This window comes from Aspergillus campestris (assembly GCF_002847485.1).
Source record: "Aspergillus campestris IBT 28561 chromosome Unknown P168scaffold_12, whole genome shotgun sequence".
Taxonomy (NCBI): domain Eukaryota; kingdom Fungi; phylum Ascomycota; class Eurotiomycetes; order Eurotiales; family Aspergillaceae; genus Aspergillus; species Aspergillus campestris.
Genome location: NW_020194347.1, coordinates 596789 through 614731, shown reverse-complemented (window position 1 = coordinate 614731; position 17943 = coordinate 596789). Strand labels below are relative to the sequence as shown.

Sequence of the window (17943 nt, the reverse complement as noted above, 5' to 3'; positions counted from 1 at the left end):
TATATCGGACCGAACGGGTTGTTTTCCTTTACACAGCCACTGTTTTGCATCTACTTCATCACCGTGGCCATCATAATTTACAAAATAACATTACCTTTGTAAATAAAGCCGGTTGGCTCTTGGCAGTGTTAGGAGGTCGCCGCCTTGTCTAGAAACTGGTCATATTTCTGTCGCAGCGGTCTGAGAGCCAGCTTCGCCAGGTCGGCCACATTCTTCGACGAGGAAACTTCGGTCAGAGCAATATCTATCCCGAGCTTGCGCCGTGCTCAGGCCCCGGCCTCGATAGCAATCAGGTAGTCAATGGCAATATTCGACAGGAACTGAAGATCCAGTCCTTTCTCGTCGTTCCGAGCTAGCGACTGGACCAAATTACCGATTTTGATGATGAGAAATTCTTCGGGCTCTCGCTGGTCAAGTACCTTGGGATTGGCATCGATTTGATCCAGAAGGGCCTGGATCTCGTCCCCATCTCTGTCACCGTCTGCTGCCCGGCCTCGGTTCCCGGGGGCGGTTTGTAATGCGAGAATCCGCGCTTCGCGGCGGGGATATACCCTGTTGACGCCGAGACCCAACGCAAAGTGGTTGGAGGGGCATCGGGTGTCGGCGGAGCCTCCATGGTCAATCAAATGCTGCAGGGCAGCCATCAAGTCTCTCTCCCGGATTTGCGGACATCGTAAGCTCGATAGGGTCTCCACCAAATTGGTGTTCCGGCTCACGTCGGTCATCACCCCAAGATTTAGCTGATGAGATCCAAAGATGTATATACAATTCGTTCTATCCTACAGCAGCTTGCTTTCCAGTTGCATATTCCATAAGCAGAGGACTATGATGATTTTATCAAGTTCTTCATTAGTTGATGCGGACATACTTTAGGCACAGCATGGGCCTAACGCAGTAACACCCAGCTTGACGCTGGCTTTCATCATCGTCGCTCACATATTTCCCAAGATTGATATATGTATCTACACGCTTCTATATCTCCTGTACAGGTAATCGAACAACCATTGGACCGAGAACAATATTAGGAATGTGAGAATAGGATGGTTATTGGCCTTGCCTGGAACTAAGTCGCCCAATACATAGTAGATGAATTCCCCACCAAGGTACAACGCCACCATGGTAACCACACATTTCTCCAATGATTGTCTTTTAAGGCTGATCCTAGCGGTCTGAGAAGGGTCGGCGGTTTCCGGGTCTTCAGTCTTCATGTCGCTGTATATGATGCCACAACAGCAGGAATATGCTAGACACAACTAGCATATTAGCTCAATGTATGTTAATGGCAAGAATAAATATGACTTACTATATCCAACATGTATTGAGACTAGAGTAGGTCCTGGGTGGTGTGAAGCAGAATAGCGCGTGTAAGAGTGTGAAGTTCACCGAGTCAATGGGCGTGGAACCGGTGGAGGAACAGCTGCAATCACACAGGGGGTTGTGATCGGATTATATAGTCTAATCAGGTTGGATCGTCCTCCGTACAACAGAAAATGTCTCACCTAATACGTTTGACCTGTGCCAACAGTCCACTTTTCTTCCTTCTCACCAATGCGGCCCGGTCTCTAGCTCGGCGGTAGTTTCAAGGTTATGGCTGGTAGATAAACGTATACTCCACTACACAAACTCTCAACACATACCTAACCTCTGCCAATCGAACAGTCGCCGAGGGATCGTAGGTACTTTCGTTCAACCACCATTCACACACTCCGCCCCCACCGAGATCGTCCGAGGTGGTAGATCACCAGAGCATTGACATCCATTCTCCCACGTACCCAACAGATACCTAATGGGTCTAGGCAGTGTTTGTTAGATGTAAAAGAGTATCGATGTAAAATACCATGGTCTAGTAAATGTATGTGGTATTATGGATTATGGCGTTGAGCAATGGTACCAGCTGATCCTAGGATATATATTCCCAGAATTAGCATTCACTTAGCATTTGATAAGCCAAGATCATGTTATCCTGAATCATATGAATCCTGGGATTGTAATTCCATAAAGTTCTCAATTCTGAAAATAATGTTTTTATTTTTCTTTGAATGACTCAATCCTGGGGCTAATATGATTTTAGAATTAAGATTCCCTGAGTTTAGTGAACCCTGGGGTCACAATCACCAATTTTAGTATATGTATCCCAAGTCTCTTATAAAAGTCCTGTCTGCAATGGGCCACGGAGTCTAGTCATAAGTATCCTCCAGGCAATAATAAACTAATAGATTATAAAGAATCAAATGATGTAACAAGGCTGACATGCCTCAAAGCTCAACAAGAGTAGCCCTTATAATTTATACAGCATCATAGAGTAGGGCAGCCTTCCGAGAACCTGGCTCCATGTGCCTAGCTTCCTGATGAATGCACAATTTGCGAAATTCCTTGTGAACTCATTACTAAATTTGTAAGTACTTCAATATAGTCACTATTGTCAACCTCCCCAACATTTGAATACTTGACCACGTAGAAGATCTTGCCAAGTGGTATGAAAGTCGCGAGGCTGTGCAGATCCACAGCCTCACCATCAGATTCAGCCTTGTGCCTTACCTAAAATAAACGCCCCCCACTCCCCTGTCATTATAACCATGACCACAAAAGCTGCAGTTTTCCGGTTGTTTCTATCTCTATCCTTCGATCTAGCATCTTTTGGCCGGGAATGACGATAGTTGTTTCGACAAGATCCAGCTGACACCTCTGTATCGTGGGGTCGTTCGCGTTCCCTTGCCCCTCACCGATTAATCACCATTTTTGATATTGCGAGAAGTTCGATACTAGTTGTCATTATGCGTCTAGTCAATACGCATGAGAATATCGCAGGCCCTTTTATTATCCACCAATTCAAAGATGAAGACATCCCTCCATACGCCATCCTTTCTCATACCTGGGATGGCGAAGAGGTGACTTTCCAAGACATGCATGGTACCGACGTAGTCAACAAGAAAGGCTATCGAAAGATACAAGATTGTTGCTCTGTAGCAAGAGCCCAAGGCATGGACTATGTCTGGATAGACACATGCTGCATCGACAAGACGAGCAGCACGGAGTTGTCCGAGGCGATCAATTCAATGTACCGCTGGTACCAAGAGGCATCCATCTGTTACGCCTATCTAATAGATGTCGAAACACCGACCGAGATCTCCGGCAGCAGGTGGTTTGAGAGAGGCTTCACCCTGCAGGAACTCATCGCTCCGGCTACTGTGATTTTCTACAGTCGGATGTGGAGCGAGCTTGGAACCAAGGAAACGCTACAAGACATTATATCTAAGCGCACCAACATCCCCGTCGAGATTCTGTCCGATGCAGACCGCGTTGATGACGCAAGTGTCGCACAGCGGATGGCGTGGGCGGCAAACCGCAAGACATCACGGCTGGAAGACGAAGCCTACTGTCTCATGGGTCTGTTCGGTATCAACATGCCTCTGCTGTATGGCGAGGGAAAGGCGGCATTTATTCGGCTCCAGGAGGAGATTATAAGAATGTCTGACGACCACAGCATCTTTGCCTGGAAAGCCAAGAGCCCAGGTCATGGAGGGCTACTTGCACCCTCCGTCGATGCGTTTTCCGATTCAGGGGATATTATTCTGACGGAAGATCCGCGGGTCATGAGCAAGTCTGCTTGGACGACGACAAACAAAGGTATTCATCTAGAACTACCTTTTGTGGGGATTAGCCATGGAGGTCTGGGTCTTGGAATCTTGCCCTGCACACGACGCGACAACGAAGATCTTTTCTTTGCGATCTACCTGCAAGACCAGTCTCTGACCATGGAGCGATTTGAACGAATTCGATACCATAAGTTAGAGCTTCTTGACTTGTCAATTTTTGTACCCTTTCAGTTCCCTTTCCGGCAGATCTGCATTCAACAGCGACGGCTAGCTGTGACAAGCCGGCGAACAGACCGTTCCGCCTTTCGAACTCCAGTCAAGCTCCCAAACGAGCATGACACCCCCCTGAAGAGCCTCCCAGATCCTGGGCTAGAGTGGTTTGACAAGTGGCTGCGAACGGCTGCCGACGAAAGGGACATACCACCTTCTGCCCCTACAAAGGCGTTGGATACTCATCTCCAAGAGTTGAGTCTAGTCTACCACGCTGCAAAAACAGAGACCATGAAAGTGACTCAGTCATTACTGTCGAGGCGAGACGCTGATGTCAATTTACAAGACCAGAATGGGCGCACACTACTGTCATATGCTGCAGAAAAAGGGCACACTGATATTGTATCCTTGTTATTACTAGCTCCTCAAAAAGTCAAGGTCAACTTGAAGGATCAGGCAGGACGCACCCCCCTGTCATACGCAATAGAAGGCGGTCATGAACACATCGTGTGGCTATTGCTTACTCGCGGCGATATTCTGGTCGACGACAGGGACAATTCCCAATTTACCCCTGTATTATATGCCGCAAAGCAAGGAAGTCCAAAGATGATCAACATGCTACTGGCGCAGGGAGTCTCGCAAGATTCCATGAAGGACGGGTCTGGGCGCACTGTGCTATGTCACGCATCAGAAGCTGGGCATGTGGCTGCGGTGAGGGTCTTTCTGACCAGGACAAATCTTGGGCCCAACGTGCGAGACGCAGCCAACCACACGCCGTTGATATACGCAGCTGCAAATGGGCACGAAGCGGTTGTGCGTCTTCTCCTTGCCTATGGGGCCGAAGCACATACAGGAGGCAAGAAAACTTTTGACCGATCAGCAACATGGCTAGCAGCCTTGTATGGGCATGATAATATAGTTCGCCTGCTCCTTCCTCACGTGCATAGTAACCTCGAATGGCGAGATAAAGAGCAGAGGACCATGCTCCACTGGTCGGTCATCAACAGACATGTATCGATCGCTAAACTGTTACTCGACCATGGCGCAAATATCGAAGCGATGGATAGCCTTGGTCGTACGCCCATCTGCCTTGCGGCTGACACCGGCGACGAAGCTATCACTCAATTGTTGCTATCTCGTGGGGCCATAATTGTCAGTGTCGGTCGCCATGGACTCAATGTACTCGATGAGGCCATAGCCAAGGGCCATGCGCCAGTCGTCCAACTTCTACTTGCCCACGGCGGTAATGCCAAACCGGAAAGGCCCCCGGGTACTGCGGCCCTTTGGCTAGCCGTTTTTCACGGGGACGAGGTGATAACTTCAATGCTGCTCTCGTACGGGGCGGACATTGAGGGCAAAGATGGACACAGAACCCTGCTACACCAGGCTGCGATAATGGGCCTCGAGACAGCCGTCCGTTTACTACTTCACCACGGCGCCAACGTGGAGGCAACGGATAAAGATGACATGACGCCCCTATGGCATGCCGTCCTAAAGGGCAATGGGAACAATATTGCTTTACTGGTGTCCCAGGGAGCAAACATCGAGCACCGGGACAAAAGAGGAAGAACCCTACTCCACCTCGCCGTCATCGGGGGCCGCGAGCAAGCCGTCAAGCGATTACTCTCCTACGGTGCGAATCTGGAAGGCAGGGATAGCGATAACCTGACACCGTTATGGCACGCGTTTCTGAGCCAACAGGAAGTCATCGCCTGTCTGTTGATCACCCGGGGAGCCAACATCAAGCAGTGCGACGACCAAGGCAGAACGCCTCTACACTGGGCCGTCATCAACAAATGTCGCCTCGTCGTCGCCAAATTGCTTGCTAACAAGGCGAGTCTGGAAACCGAGGATGATCAGGGCAGGACACCCCTGCATTGGGCTGCTATGACGGGGAATCTCACCATTACCATGTCACTGCTGGATGCGGGTGCTAATGTGAAGGCTGAGGACGCCTATCGTAAGACGCCCATTCGATATGCGAAGGACTTGGGTGATAGGGCTGCCATTGCATTATTGCTGAAGTATACGTGATTGTTCTTGGTTTGGCAGAGCGAGCAATGCAGGTGTATGGTCTGTATGGTCGATCCATGGTCTGAACATGTATATTATACCGTCTATATGTTTATTGTTCTAGTTCTTCTTTAGCGATTCTGCATTCTAATAATACAATCAATTTCGTTATTTTCCTCTGCCGTTATACAATGTCTGGCGCAGCACAGTACGCTTCAGCCATCTAGAACACTTAGCTCAGACGAGGCTTCGATTGAAATTATCTGCTGGTAGTAGGCTGTGGTGCCTGCTAGTAGTGGGCCATGTCCTCCTATTAGTGGTTGGCTGTGTTGCCTTACGAGTATTCAGCCGCATCGTGTTACTACTAGTCATTGGTTTGGTTGTGAGTGAGTCAGTATGTGATATGTTTGTGATCTCAGCTGGTTGCAGGGATATAGAGGTTCCTTGGGGATGTTAGTGGTCCCTTCGTTTTCTTTCCCTCGGTTATGTTTGGTTGTTCTGTTTTGCTGGTGGTTGGCTGTGTCCTCCAACTTGTTAATTGTGTTGTTCCACTGGCCTCTGGTCGCGCCGCTCGCTCCGTCCCGCTGGTGGTGGGCCGCGTCCATGCCAGCTGAGGTTGATACGCAAGGACCAATATAAGCTCACGGGCTGTATATACAGCCTTCCCAGGTACGATGGAACGAACCAATGTCCAATATCCCACATACCACGTAGTAATCATATCGAGACATGCTGGTCGAAGTCTCGCCACCGTGTGATCTCTTCCTTCCTCCATTGAGACATAAATGGAACAGCCATCCCCTTCCAAGTCTCCCCATTACCACTCATCTCATCCCCAAAACAACACACACTCGCACCTCCAGTTCAACCACACCCAACCCATCATCATGAAGCTCTCCACCCTCCTAATCCCCACCATCCTCAGCCTCTCCTCCACCACCACGGCCCTAGGAATCAACTGCCGCGGCAGCGGGTTCTGCGGCGACGCCAGCAGCGGCTCAGGCACGCGGCTCTCGCGTATCAAGAACAAGATTGACGCCATCGACGACAACGCGCACTACAACAACGGCGACCACATCGCCTGCGATGTGGACCCGATCGGCTCTGGCTTCTGCGCCTTCTTCCAGTCTACTGGCGATGGCGGCAGCGCGGCCGACGCCAAGCGGTTGGTGCAGGATTTGATTAATCATGGGTGTGCGGCTTGTGGGAGTGTGCCTACTGGACAGGAGTATGTATTATAGTGGTGTGGATGGGTTTGAATGGATGATACTAACTCGGTGTCTTTATCAGGAATGATGTCAAGAATGGACAGCTTACGGTGAATTATGTGGGGAGTCCGAGGAGGGTTAGAAGATGATGATGATGCGAGGCCGGGTGGTATAGCTACACGGGTAGTAGACGTTGGAAGTTGGTTTGACTCCGGTGAGGGAATCAAATATACAGAGGTTTACGAAAAACATACTCCTAAAGGTAGACCGTAGGATAAGTCGCGATTGACGAATTTGAGCAAACTAGACACGGTTTTTGCTCAACCGATACCTAGACTAGAGTCTCCACAAAAGGAGGGCTTTACCACAATGGTCTCCCCCAAGAACAGCAAAAGACGCAGTTTTTGTGTCTAGGTCCGAAAACCCTGGTAAATAGCCACGTACGTAGATACAGATACCGCGCAAACTAATCATAAACGTAAAGAACTATTCCAAGTCTGAATTCAAGAGACAGGCTGGATATGTCACTATCCACTGTAAGAAATATACACTACAGGGGTGAAACAAAACAACCTAAACAAAGCAAGAGACATCTCTCGCCCACGTCCACTAACATTTACCAGTCACCGGGCGTAGGCTGAGCATACTCGCCCTCAACGGTGTCAGGCGAGCACTCGCTCGGCACAGAAGCGGAAGAATCGCTGCCCCAAGCGGGGGGGACGTTACCAGCACGTCGGGCAACAGCGGAGCGGAACGCAGCGAACGACCACGTGAGGTTCTCGACGGAGGTAGGCTGGCCGTCGTCGCGGCCATACTGCTCGTTCAGGCCTCCATTCTCGGGGGTGTACTCCTGGACGACGGCGATGAAGTCATCGGCGTAGGCCTTGATCGCCTCGGTGATGGTCTTGTACTCGGGCGAGCCCTTCTCGAACTTTCCGACGGCCGCGTCGGGTGCGACGTCGTTGAAGAACGGGAGCGACAGATCGGTGACCTCCAGGGTGCCCTGCTTGTCCCACTGGTAGAGAGCGTCGTAGAGGAGCTCGGCGGCGGCGGTGGTGCCGAGATACCAGGGGTTGCCACCCTGGTAGACGTCCTCCTTGTAGCGACCGACGGCGGCGCCCTTGCCGGCCTTGCGGTCACCGTTGATTCCGTAGGTTTCGCGGAAAGAGTCGACGACGGCCTTGTGGTTGGCGAGCGCACGGGCAGAGCAGGGCTGCAAGGTCTTGTCGTCGCAGGTCTTTGCGCCAGAGTCGAAGGCATTCAGAGAGGTCAGAATGGAGGCGAGATCCAAGCCGCCGCGGCCGTTGCTGGGCTGGTTGGAGATGATCTGCTTGCCATCCCAGAACTCCTGGAGACGGCAGAGGATCTGGGGAGCGACCTCGCAGCCGGCGCACTCCTTGCCAAGGGCCTTAGCGAAGGCAGCGCCTTCGACGAGGGCCTTGTGCTGCACCGAGATGGTGAAGACAGAGGTGGCGTTGACCTCTTCCCACAGATCGAAACCAACCCCGCTCCAGTACTGCCCGACGTAGGACAGGTCGTTCGAAACGACAGGCCAGATGTTCTGTACCACCTTCTCCTTCTTGCCCTCGAGAATGGAGTTTCCGTACGCAATCAGGGCCTGCGCACGGAGAGCTGGCCCGTCACGCTGGGGTCGGCCCCACTCTTCCTCGAAAGAAGTGGAATCGATGTGGAATTTGGGCTCAGCCAATCCAGCGCCATCCTCCAGGGATCCGGAGGGGTTGGCCACACCTTGAAGCTTCGCCTGCCCGGTGATGTACTGTTGGATGAGCGGCTCAAGCTCTTTATCGCCGTCGATGAACTCGTGAATCAGGTCGAGGAAGGTCAAAGCCGCATCACGGGTCCAGGTGAAAAGGTCTAGATATGTAGGTTAGCCATTGCCAGTCAGGAAGCACTCTAATTGGAAGACATACACTCCTCGGAAGGCGACGCGACGACAATGCCCGGGCCAGCGCCGGGAACCAGCTTCCCATCGGCGCCAATGTTGTTCAGGATTCCCTCGCGAGCAATTGGGTTTTCCTTCTCGATGAACGCATCGATGTCGGCCCGTTTCTGGTGTTGATAGGGCGAGGCCAACACAGCGGGAAGCACGGCACTGAGGCCAACGAGAGTTCTGAGCATTTTGACAATGGTATGATTGGAACCTTTGTAAGACTTGTTGGTTGAGAGCTTGAGAGTGCTGGTCCTAGAGATCACTGCAGACCCTTATATAGTCTTCGGAGTCCGCCCGGACCACATGAATGCATGCTATCCATCACGGTTGGCATGTCGATCGGTCGCAAATTGAGCGCAGGGAATGGACGGAATGTTCGAAGGGACATCTAGTCTGTGACACGACGAGATCATCGACAGGCTGGTGGAAGGTGGCGGTGGTGCCAACATCGGTACTAGTCCACCTCGGATATATTGGCGGGTTCCTGCGCACCCCGGTCACGCTGCGGAGATCGAGCCCTGGAAATTCCCGATAACTGACCGTTGCAACCTCAGCCTGCATACCGTCTCCATACTACATGCTGACTGGTCGTGCCGAGTTTATGGCATCATGATGTTACATCCTGAGCATTAAGGATCACCCCACGCCACTGTATTCCTCGAACCCCTGATTGACATTAGAGTCCAAAGCTTGTGCTTGACTCGCCTCGCTTCTTCCCCATTTCCTAATCGGAGACGGTCTGGAAGCCGGCTAATTGCTGTTGTTAGTTGCTGGTGTAAGTATGTTGGAGCTCGACAATATTTCTCGGTCTGCCGTGGAGACCGGCATATGTCTGTGATACTCACTTACCGTTGGCCCAATTCCTCCCATACTAAAACATGGAGCGTAAAGTCCACCCACACTTCACGATAGAAGTGTCATTGCCTTGGTGGTCAGATTTATCATTTGGCTATAATAGAGTCCTTGCAAACATATCAGTAAAAGAAGGGGGAAAGATCAAGCTGTATGGGCGCGTACCAGGGGAATCATGGCGTTGTGAACAAGCGGAGCAGGTAAACAGTGCAACCTTACCCCGCACCTTTGCTCCCCCGATATTGTCGGTAAGTGGAGACATCCAATCTAGACATTATGTCCCATATTATCGTCAGCCTTCATGATGATTCTCCACAGTGTCGAGCCGTGTGGGTTCCAATGTGGAGGAGGGAGCAGGGAAAACAAAATTGACTGGTGCAGATCGGTTTCGCCCATTAAGACATATAAAGCTCATGATCCATGGGACTTAAGATCGATTGTTGAAAACCAAGGCCCCGACGAGTTTCTACACAAACTATCACGACTCAAAGGCAACTGAGATGCGTGAAGCCTGTGTGCTTTTTCTGTTGACCATTGAGTAAACAGCGTTCAGAGAACGATGAAGGAAGCAAGGACCATGCTATACATATAGAAACCCCCCCCCCCCCCCCCCCCCCCCCCCCCCCCCCCAGCGGAGCTGAAAGACGGACAATTAACGGATTGCTTCAGCTTGGCAAAGCCGCGGAGTTATGCATGCGCGATAAATGGATTGCAATAATGAAGTCCATTTATGTCGTGTTATAATACCCATGCTAAGGAGAGTGTTTAGACCAGCAAAGGGAAAACACAAGCTACGTGATGAAGATGATTCAAGCAGTTTCGACCAAGCGCCATCTTCCAGGAAAGCGGCATTTTGGGCCAATGCAAACTTGACTGACTTCTAGCGTTGTCTTACACGTCAATGTTGAGAGCTTATCCTGCTACCCGTTCCATGGGGATTGGCGTGTCGCTGGCTATTTTTGGTGGTCGGGCGCCTGGCGAAACAAGGACGAGGCTATCCCCAAGCGGTTAATATAGCCTTTTGGTTGGTAGTGCATCAACAATGAGTGTGTGGAGGATTCAGTCAGGCTGTGCTTAAAATCTCAGTTATCTGTTTATGTCTTCTTGATAGACTCCGTAATTCCTGAGTTGGTCAGTATATTGTGACTTCTCAATTAACCATAATACATTGGAGAATCCCGATTCACCTACTCTACAATGCGCCCGAACAGCCGTGACGATTTTACGATCGCGATCATTTGCGCACTGACTGTGGAAGCCGAGGCTGTTGAAGAGCACTTTGATGAGATTTTCGATCGCCTAAGCAAGATTTATGGTAAAGATCCTAATGACATCAATGCGTATATCAATGGAAGGATCGGCGTCCATAATGTTGTCCTGGCCTACATGCCTGAGATGGGAAAGGCCAGTGCCGCGAGGGTAGCTTCAAATATGCCCTTTAGCTACCCCAATATTGAGATTGGTCTGGTTGTCGGTATCTGTGGGGGGACTCCACGTTCACCTGGTGATGAAGACATATTCTTGGGTGATGTTGTGATAAGCGACGCCGTGCTTGAGTATGACTTTGGCGAACGGTATCCAAGTGGGTTTCAGCGACAGTCTGCTATCGAAGATACTCTTGAAAATCCGGACAGCGAGATTCGAAACATCCTCGCTGGCATCAAAACAAGTGGCATTCGCCGAGAATTCCAGGACCACGTGTTGCAGCATCTGCACAAAATCCATGAATCGAACGAAAAGTGGCAACGCCCTCGCTTTACCAACGATGTCGTCTTCGATTCCGCATATCACCACAAACACCATGACAGAACCTCTTCGGCAGAGTGCCTCTGTTTCAATGGAGATCATGCCAACTTTAGATGTCAAATTGCGGCAACTCAAAACTGTACCGAGCTTGGCTGTCATGAGGAGCAAATCAGTCGTCTCCGATACAGCACGGAACCAGAGAATATCTCTATCCATATTGGCACAGTCGCGTCTGCTAGTACGGTGATGAAATCTGGAGGGGACCGGGATCAATTGGTCAAAACGGAGCAGGTGCTTGGTGTTGAGATGGAAGGGGCCGGTGTATGGGACATTTTCCCCTGCATCATCATCAAAGGGGTGTGCGACTATGCTGATAGCCACAAGAACAAGACGTGGCAAGCGTATGCTGCTGCGACCGGTTCTTGTGCAGCGAAGACCTTCCTGGAGTACTGGAAGCCTGTTGCTACAGGGGTTTAGATCAATTGTCTAACGTGACTGCGATGAGCGTATATGAAGAGAAAGGAAATGGAAATATATATCCGTGTCCAAGCAACATATAGGCTCTGTGAGCTAGTCGTCGCCTAGAGTAATCGACACATGATTCAAGATAGTCGAGCCAGATATCTCTAGCCGTGATATAGCTGTAGTTTGAGAGATCCAGATATTCATTCACTTACCGGTTTCGAGACAGACTCCTTTTGCAGTCAGGAAACAGATAAGTGCATGGCAGTGTTATCCACAGATGAGCCTACCCTGCAACTCATCCTCAGCATTCAAAAACACTGTGACCTTGGTGCCACGACCTACCTCATAACCGACAGATTTCGTGGTCCCACTGTACGACCTACGTAGGTAAATTGTGGAAATGATAACGTTTTAGAATAGGATGACATCCAGGGATATTTCGATGAAAAGGTTCCAGGCTAGAGAAGATATCAAGAGAAAATTAAGACTCTGCTTCTCAGTCAGGTGGCATTGACAGACGACTGGATGACATGCATTCACTGCTCAATTTTGCAACTACAATATGAGGACCTGTGAAGATGACGCTGACAGTGACTGTTAATCACGCCATAAACAGCAGTATTTTTCAGATCAGAAAAAATTGGTTCACAAGTTGTAGGATTACGGTTTCCCTAGAAGTATATTGTTGCGAGACATGCAACCGGCTAATTTCAAGTAACCTACGTTGTTTTCCCACTTAATTGTTATTTCAATCTACATGTTTCTTGCAATCTCGCAACTATCTGCAACTCTTCACAGTCATCAATGTTATTATCCTTTTGACTGTTTTCATCGATCCACCTACACATGTTTCGGCTCTGGCGAACGGTGATATCATACTTATGCATGCTTCAAATTGCCGAGCTTAAACCATCCAGAGCGAAGGCGAGGCTTTTACAGAACCCAACTGTGCTTGTGTTCATTATCTCTGGCAATTAAGATATCGTCCGTTGATACAGGACCCAGAAACGTTGATAATGATGGAAGACCCCGGTCGTGGCTTCCTGGATAGTCTAACATTTGTATTCCAAAATCACCCCTACCGTGGCCGGGGAAGTTCAAAAACCACCTCAACCACGCATTTCGCACTGTCCACACTACCATGGAGTGGGTTTTTGTCACTGATATGGATGATAAGTCTTTTACTACGAATTCCTAGATGCAGAAGAAGCTCCCTTCTCACGTTAGCGTGCGTATGACCGACACTCACGCTCCCCCTGATCAATATCGCAAAGTCGGAAACACACGAAAACGCAACATGTCTCTTTTGGAGCCCTCCTCCATCGCATGGGCGCTGCGACTCATTTCACGACCATAGGCGCAAAGGAGTCCGATAGAGCGTGGCATTCAGCCAGGTTACCCCGGGATCGATCCGACAACTGGCCAAGTTTTGTACTGGAAGTTGCGTACAGTGAAACCCAATCTAAACTACGGTCAGATGTGCGTTATTGGCCGAGGGGACCCAAGGGGGAGGTTAAGTCCGTCCTGACTCTCCGAATCGCTCAAAATGAGCCCAGAATCATCATCGACAGATGGGAAAGCACTGAAATTGAGCATGGTCGCCGCCAGCAACAGATTGTTGTCACAAGAACAAGAGGCAATCAGGTCACCATCACTGGAGCGCCGCTGGTGCTGGAATTCGAAAGGCTCTTCCTCAGAGCCCCAACTATCCCTCGAGAACGAGAAACGAGATATTGAAATTGATGATGAGAAACTCCAGTTCTTGACCACGGGGGTCTGGGATAAGCAGCAGTTATAGCGAGAAAGCCAAGTATCGAGTAGCTGAAAACTATCGAGGTCTGATTTATTCTATCGGTGGTTTCATTAAGGCTGGTGGTGCTGGAAGACTGCTCCGTGTGTTGATGGCAATCTTCACAGTCCTTTGAGGGTGGCCGTGATGTGGTCAGGACATATCTTTGCTAGAAAGTACCCGTAATACAAAGTTTTTGTTGGTGCTATTGAGCCAATTCACATCCGTAAACTAGCTTTTTGGAAAACAACCATCATCGCTCTATAACTCTAGGCACATTAGAGGTAGAGAAAGAACAAGGAGAACAAGGTGCTCCCCACATTCCTAACCAGATTTGCCAAGCTATCGAAGAGAAACTATCCCTTGATTGATAACCCTGATTGGCGGAATAATCATAACTCGGTATACCCGTTCTGATCGGCTGGATAGCCACGGCATCCTGAGATAGTCCGGGGCTAAGATCTGGTTGCGGATATTCGGCCTTTGCAGCCCTATTCTCCCCGCATCAAGGTAATATATGCCGACGCATCACTTCGCATTGGAGGTTGGAATTGGTAGTCGGTGACCTCCCTGGTAAATTGACATCACGGCCATAGGCGAAGGAAGAGAGGAGCCCTGTGCGTCAAGAAAGGAAGCATGAGATTGGTGCCCGGGTAAACACGACGGGATAAAGTTCAGTTCCTGGAACTATTGGATAAATAGAGTTGGTGGCTCAAAACGGCAACACGACCTGTAGTTCCGGTGATCGGGGAAGCCGATTAAATTGCCTCAATTCTGGGGAAAGTTTGATCTGGCTGAGGTTTTTTGAGTTCTCAGTAAGGTCAAATAAAACGAGAGGAAAAACAAGCCATTTCAGAATCATTTAGTTGGCATACGGAATTTGTGGATTATACGGAGTACTCTGCAAATAGAGGGATATGTCAGCTGCGGAGTGACGTCCCTCCTCGCCCGTTGGAAAGACAACACGACCAGGTCTACATTCCAGCCAACCTGATCATATTTGCAACTAAACATCAAGTCCACACGAGCGAGCGAGTGGGGGCAGTTACACGTGAATCGCTGGGATGAGTGAACACGATGGTCAATAGAAGGATGGTATATAGCCATGATCGACGGTTGCAGGAGCCACCCTGACAAAGATAACACCGGTAGTCAGTTCGTATACATCGACGGCGTCAGTCTCTACGGGGGGTAGTTTCCAAAAGTAGAACTTGACCTGACGGCTTGAAGTCACTTTTCAACAAAGAAAGACGCCACCCGGGACCCCAGGGATACGGACTCCAGCAATTGGAGGGGAATGCTGCAGGTGATAGACGTGCAGAGCTAAATCCCCATAACGGTACATCGTCCACATGGAGGATTCACTGTATATGAAACTCTGTCGGTAGATCCTCTCTAGGGCAAGAAACCCGACGACTATGTGTCCTGACGGGGGAGGCTCTCAAACGCAGCTCCTTATCTCGCACCGCATCATATCGCGTGCTTGGAAGAGGCGCGGGCAAAGAATGTGGGTACTGGGCGAGATATGGAGACATTCTTCTCGCGCACAAGATTGGCTGGTTCGCTTCTTTAGTGGATGGATGGTCGAAGTCAAGCAAAAAGGTAAACCCACTTTGTATGGGTACCAGACTACAATGGCCATTTTTAGTACCCGTATTTATGCACGAATAGACCGGAATAGGAATGTACATGTGAAGCCCCACTCAGGGCAAGAGACGGGCCGTAACCAGTGCCTGAATTGGGGAAGAGGATTGCAGACACGAAGATGTTAACTAACTACGGAGTAGTAGCTGAAAGGCATAAGAGGGAGTATTAAGGTGGTTATCACGACAAGCGAAAGCTGAGGAGAGACAATTGAGTGAGGGAGGAATGGCGGTAATAATACCAGGCGTAATTTATCTGAAGTAGTGTCATCGTGTTTATCTTGGGACTCGGTTCCTGATGAATAATCGTAAAAACTTCTCCCCTTGAAACAGCGATCGGCTTAAAACCGACGGAGCACCCAATAACTAAAACTCAACTAAAACTCTCCTCGTAGAGACTCCCACGGAATACTACCTCGTACTTTGTAGATCGTGTGTCCATCTATATAAGTGCGACAGGGATGCGGTCCGAAACGGGACTAGCCGTATTTATGGGTAAGTCAATTACTACCATACCAACTTCTCTCGCTTCCTCCGCGTCCTCCCTTGTTCCTATCTCACTCCATAATCCTGTCAGCCCCATCACACTGGGTGGAAGCGATGGAGCATTGTCTCAGGCCACCTACCTGTGCGTTTGGACCTCACGTTGCCCTGGACTCCAAGTCCTACAAGGGAAGGAAAGTGACGTGGGTTGCGCAGTCCAATGGGCACGCTCCTAAACTAAATGAATCACTGTCCTCTCCACCGACGGCCCCACCTGCGCCCTTGGATCAGTGCAAGTGTACTGTCTCAGATAGAGATATGTTGGACGAGATACTATTGAACCATAACGATAATCGATTCCATTCGTGTGGATGACACGATCAATAACGGTGGTCACACAGGACGGCCATGTGTTTTCCTTCTAGACTCCCCCCGCGGCCTATCTCTTTCTCACATATCGGGGATACGAGATGACAAGGGACAAGGGGGTGATAATGATGGCGTCGGTACGCCAGGTCTGTGTGGTATGGACAGGGTGCATGGGTAGATTGGATCCACTGGCTGGTTGTCGTCCAAAGCTCCCGGTCTGTATTCACACCCTCAGTTATCCGGGCACCGCGAAGGAGGAGAAATGAAGAAAAGATTATAAAATGAAAAGCTTATTGATCCAATGAGACGGGAGCGACCCAAGAGAGAAGATCTTCATTCGCAGGACGGATATTGTCCGGAATTCCTCGAATGTGCTTGACGGGGCCAGGAGGTCCTCCGGTGTGTTTTTGCCGGTCCATCTGATCGACCTGGTGGGTCTCCCAATGGGGCGACTCGAATTCTGGAATGGCCAAATTGGCTCCAATGCGCGTCGGCCGCCCTAACTCAATCCTCACTAGATCCACATTCCCTTTGTGATTATCCCAGTCGTCCATATCGCTAAGGAGATCCTTGATAGGCTCGGGTGCTTGCGGGGTTGATGCGACGTTCATGCCTCTTCTCTCCCCTTGCCACTGTTCAGCCCGGCATTCACGAAGGGGCCTCAAAAAGGGGCCGTGGCGGACAGCCTTGTCCGATGGATGCGATGACTCGTAGGCTTCGTCACTATACTTGGATCTCCTTGCCCTCGTACCCGCTAGGGGGTCGATCTCGAGAGCCAATCTACTCACTAGGTGTCCTGCTGCATTCGATAGCAGAGTAGACATCGGTTTAGCGACCCCGCCGCTCAAACTGGACGCCTGTTAATTCTAAGCAGCCTGCTCCGTACGCTAGCGGTACACGAACATGTGAGTGTGCCCACCGGACGGTGATCAAAACCGCTACAGCCTAAACTTGCTTGGGATTTAGAGCCTTGTTCATTTTATTTCACGTTCCAGCTCGTTACCGATGTTTCAATCTCGCTGGCCAAGACGATTCCCCGTATATATCGAGCACAGCCTGCCAGTGTTGGCTGATGCTTTTCTATAGAACGTTGCATTCTCCCCCGGTTCCTTGTCAAGGTCAGTGAGTCTATTGGGCGTTTCTCTGGAGCCTAGCTGTGGCAGAGCCCGCCCGTCGGATCGCTAGACTTGATATGCTGATTTAGCCCACCTAGCCCGGCCTAAGCTTTGCCCAGTTCAGGACTTCCCCCACCGCACCCACTATCGAATGTGGGTAGTCCAACCCCGATCTCATTTAAGTTGGGATGGGATTACCATTGTGGCTCGCCTCCCCGACACTTATTCGCTTGCTTTGCCTCCCCTTGTTCTCCTCCTTTCCTTTGCCATCTGGACGACTGCACTGCGACTAAACGAAGTACGAGCCGCACCCCCTGAGGTGGACCGTTGGAGAGCGCCCATCGTCGTGGCCTGGGCGGGTCCATTCTAGGTACTTGCAAAGTCTACTTCCGCGGGAAACACCAGCCAGCCGGAGGCGTCTCTTTTTCCCCCTCTCCTTTCCAAACCTTTATACTCGCCCAGTGTCCTGGATCTGGTCGCAGTTTTGTTTGTTCGGCCCTAGG

The 17943-nt window shown here is 50.2% G+C and overlaps 8 protein-coding genes across 8 annotated transcripts; 4 read left to right on the top strand and 4 right to left on the bottom strand.

Annotated features, from left to right (window-relative positions):
* Window positions 1-64: 64 nt before the first annotated feature.
* P168DRAFT_329912 (uncharacterized protein) lies at window positions 65-725 on the bottom strand (the record flags this gene model as incomplete). The annotated part of the gene is made up of 1 exon (XM_024841527.1): window positions 65-725. One exon carries the CDS (start codon window positions 723-725, stop codon window positions 267-269), a length of 459 nt encoding a protein of 152 aa, XP_024689802.1. The 3' UTR covers window positions 65-266.
* A 118-nt stretch (window positions 726-843) lies between these two features.
* P168DRAFT_59945 (uncharacterized protein) lies at window positions 844-1533 on the bottom strand. Its single transcript, XM_024842043.1, has 3 exons — window positions 1493-1533; window positions 1304-1437; window positions 844-1253 (listed from the first exon to the last, which is right to left on the bottom strand). Exons 2-3 carry the CDS (start codon window positions 1313-1315, stop codon window positions 963-965), a joined length of 303 nt encoding a protein of 100 aa, XP_024689801.1. The 5' UTR covers window positions 1316-1437; window positions 1493-1533; the 3' UTR covers window positions 844-962.
* Window positions 1534-4160: 2627 nt separating this feature from the next.
* Window positions 4161-5840, top strand: P168DRAFT_259011 (ankyrin repeat domain-containing protein; the record flags this gene model as incomplete). The annotated part of the gene is made up of 2 exons (XM_024834618.1): window positions 4161-4517; window positions 5214-5840. Exons 1-2 carry the CDS (start codon window positions 4413-4415, stop codon window positions 5838-5840), a joined length of 732 nt encoding a protein of 243 aa, XP_024689800.1. The 5' UTR covers window positions 4161-4412.
* An 866-nt stretch (window positions 5841-6706) lies between these two features.
* Window positions 6707-7176, top strand: P168DRAFT_321620 (killer toxin; the record flags this gene model as incomplete). Its single annotated transcript, XM_024840493.1, has 2 exons — window positions 6707-7047; window positions 7110-7176. 2 exons carry the CDS (start codon window positions 6707-6709, stop codon window positions 7174-7176), a joined length of 408 nt encoding a protein of 135 aa, XP_024689799.1.
* Window positions 7177-7585: 409 nt separating this feature from the next.
* P168DRAFT_329909 (glycoside hydrolase family 15 protein) lies at window positions 7586-9472 on the bottom strand. The gene is made up of 2 exons (XM_024841526.1): window positions 8959-9472; window positions 7586-8902 (listed from the first exon to the last, which is right to left on the bottom strand). Exons 1-2 carry the CDS (start codon window positions 9164-9166, stop codon window positions 7644-7646), a joined length of 1467 nt encoding a protein of 488 aa, XP_024689798.1. The 5' UTR covers window positions 9167-9472; the 3' UTR covers window positions 7586-7643.
* A 1555-nt stretch (window positions 9473-11027) lies between these two features.
* P168DRAFT_335216 (5'-methylthioadenosine/S-adenosylhomocysteine nucleosidase family protein) lies at window positions 11028-12183 on the top strand (the record flags this gene model as incomplete). Its single annotated transcript, XM_024841711.1, has 1 exon — window positions 11028-12183. The coding sequence occupies one exon, from the start codon at window positions 11028-11030 to the stop codon at window positions 12051-12053; it is 1026 nt and encodes a 341-aa protein (XP_024689797.1). The 3' UTR covers window positions 12054-12183.
* A 4432-nt stretch (window positions 12184-16615) lies between these two features.
* P168DRAFT_321617 (uncharacterized protein) lies at window positions 16616-17149 on the bottom strand (the record flags this gene model as incomplete). Its single annotated transcript, XM_024840492.1, has 1 exon — window positions 16616-17149. The coding sequence occupies one exon, from the start codon at window positions 17147-17149 to the stop codon at window positions 16616-16618; it is 534 nt and encodes a 177-aa protein (XP_024689796.1).
* A 124-nt stretch (window positions 17150-17273) lies between these two features.
* P168DRAFT_59867 (uncharacterized protein) lies at window positions 17274-17903 on the top strand. Its single transcript, XM_024842042.1, has 2 exons — window positions 17274-17443; window positions 17539-17903. Exons 1-2 carry the CDS (start codon window positions 17398-17400, stop codon window positions 17808-17810), a joined length of 318 nt encoding a protein of 105 aa, XP_024689795.1. The 5' UTR covers window positions 17274-17397; the 3' UTR covers window positions 17811-17903.
* Window positions 17904-17943: the final 40 nt, after the last annotated feature.